Below are 2500 nucleotides of genomic sequence, written 5' to 3'. Positions count from 1 at the left end.
TTATTATTATTATTAGTAGTAGTAGTAGTAGTAGTAGTAGTAGCAGTAGTAGCAGCAGCAGCAGCAGTAGTAGTAGTAGTAGAATTACTAGGTCATTTGTCTTCATTGAGGTAATCGTCAACGATGATGGTTTCGTTCCCAGTGTTGTTATGGTGGTGGCGTCGACGGTTATGATGACGGTGGCGGTGTTGGGGAGTTATATGAATGTTGCGTCATAATCGGTGAGGACAGTGTAGGTGTTGACAGCGCAGGTGGTATTGCTGGCGAAGGTGTTGGCGTTGGTGGTGTCGATACCATTGCTGACGGTCGAGGTGTTGGTGGCGTCGGCGTTGATGTCGACGACCGATGATGTGTTGACTGACGCAGGTGGTATTGTCGGCGTTGGTGAAGGTGGTGGTTGTGGGGTGGTGTTGGTGAGGTGGGTGGTGGTTGTTGGTGGTGGATCTGTGGTGGTGGTGGTTGTGGTTGTGGTGGTTGTGTGGTGGTGGTTGTGGTGGTGGTGGTGGTGGGTGGTGGTTGTGGTGTGGTAGTGGTGTGGTTGGTTTGTGTGGTGGTTGTTTGTTGTTGTTGTGGTGTGGTGGTGGTTGGTGGTAGTGTGTGGTGGTTGTGGTAGTGGTGGTGGTTATGGTGGTTGTGGTAGTGGTGGTGGTGGTGGTGGTGGTTGTGGTGATTGTGGTGGTGGTAGGTGGCGGTGGTGGTAGTGGTGGTGGTGTTGTTGAAAGGGGGGGGGGGCTAAAAACGGTTTAAATCACGTGAAATATCTGAAGTGTAAAAACTCTTTTAGATAATGGGGGGGGGGGGAAGGTTGGAGAAAATATACGAAGCCTAAAATGAAATTAAATCAGCAAACAAAACAACACAACAAAACAACACAACACACAAAAAAAACAACAAAAAAATGAAGTATAACATTATAGAATAATTTGTTAACATGGCCGCCGGTATGAACATCGATTTAATATGTTAAAATTGTCTTGATGTAATAATCATGGCATATTAATATGTCAACATCGCTTTGATATGTTCAGTTTCACTAAATGCACTAACATTGTCTCAATATTGCACCTTGATAATGTTGTCCTAATGTGATAACGTTGCTTAAACGATGTTAACACCATCTTGCATCATACTGCCGTTGTTGTGTTAAATACGGGCTTTGATGTGTTAAGAACACATTAATATGTTGTAAATCCCCACTTTCGTATAGGTTTACATAGCGTCGTTGTGCAAAGCGGTGAATGTTAAAACTACATCACCCATCAGGTATGGTATATATTAATATTTCCGTGTTAGAAGCTCTCTCAAGTGTATTAATTAATACTAGTCCGAAAATTTGGCACGAGACCTACAATTTCGTGGGGGCGCGGATGGGGGTAGGGGTGGGGGTATAAGTCGATTACATCGACCACAGTGATCAACTGGTTCTTATTTTATCGATCCCAAAAGGAAGATATTATTATTATTATTATTATTATTATTATTAGTAGTAGTAGTAGTAGTAGTAACAGCAGCAGCAGCAGCAGCAGTAGTAGTAGTAGTAGTAGTAGTAACAGCAGCAGCATCAGTAGTAGTAGTAGTAATAGTAGTAGTAGTAGTAGTAGTAGTAGTAGTAGTAGTAGTAGTAATCATCATCATCATCATCATCGTCATCATTCATCATCATCATCATCAGCAGCAGCAGCAGTAGTAGTAGTGGTAGTAGTAGTAGTAGTAGTAGTAGTAGTAGTAGTAGTAGAAAGTCGACTTCGACGGAGGATGGACGTGATGCCGCAAAACATTTTGCCCGGTGTGGTAACGACTCTGCCCATTTGCCGTCTAACACTGTCATAATTAATACTATTTCATATTTCTATTAGAAGCTCTCTAGTGTATTACTTTATACTAATATTATCTCATACTTCGTTGGTTTTACTTCAATGCATTAACTCAAAGCCACGTTAAATTGACATCGTTTAAAGCATAAATGCTATCTCTTTTCTTGTTTCACACCGCTGTATGGTCCGCGGGTGTCTTTAGCAAATTACGCTCAGTAGCAAGCATCAGATCTCCAATCTGAGAAAAACTTTGACTGTTCCTCCCGCAAGTTTCCGAGGATCTGAAAAAAAAAGAAAGAAAAAACGAAACAAAACTCATGGATGTTGCACTTCTTACTTTGACGAAACTAGTATACTCTTTGCTCTTTACTCTTTTACTTGTTTCAGTCATGTGACTGTGGCCATGCAGGAGCACTGCCTTTAGTCGAGCAAATCGACCCCAGGACATATTCTTTGTAAGCCTAGTACTTATTCTATCGGTCTCTTTTGCCGAACCGCTAAGTTACGGGGATGTAAACACACCAGCATCGGTTGTCAAGCGATGTTGGGGGACAAACGCAGAAACACAAACATACACACACACGCACATACATATATATATATACATATATACGACGGGCTTCTTTCAGTTTCCGTCTACCAATCCACTCACAAGGTTTTGGTCAGCCCGAGGCTATAGTAGACGA

At 42.2% G+C, this 2500-nt stretch overlaps 1 protein-coding gene across 1 annotated transcript in view; it reads right to left on the bottom strand.

Annotated features, from left to right (window-relative positions):
* Nucleotides 1–1983: 1983 nt before the first annotated feature.
* LOC115222081 (putative mediator of RNA polymerase II transcription subunit 26) overlaps nucleotides 1984–2500 on the bottom strand; it is a 95872-nt gene continuing 95355 nt past the window's right edge. Inside the window, exon 8 of the mRNA XM_029792180.2 lies at nucleotides 1984–2095. Within this exon, the coding sequence (XP_029648040.1) occupies nucleotides 1984–2095 (112 nt within the window). The remainder of the gene's footprint in view (nucleotides 2096–2500) is intronic.

Source organism: Octopus sinensis, linkage group LG19 (genome assembly GCF_006345805.1).
Source record: "Octopus sinensis linkage group LG19, ASM634580v1, whole genome shotgun sequence".
Classification (NCBI taxonomy): domain Eukaryota; kingdom Metazoa; phylum Mollusca; class Cephalopoda; order Octopoda; family Octopodidae; genus Octopus; species Octopus sinensis.
This window is presented reverse-complemented; position numbering and strand designations above follow the sequence as displayed.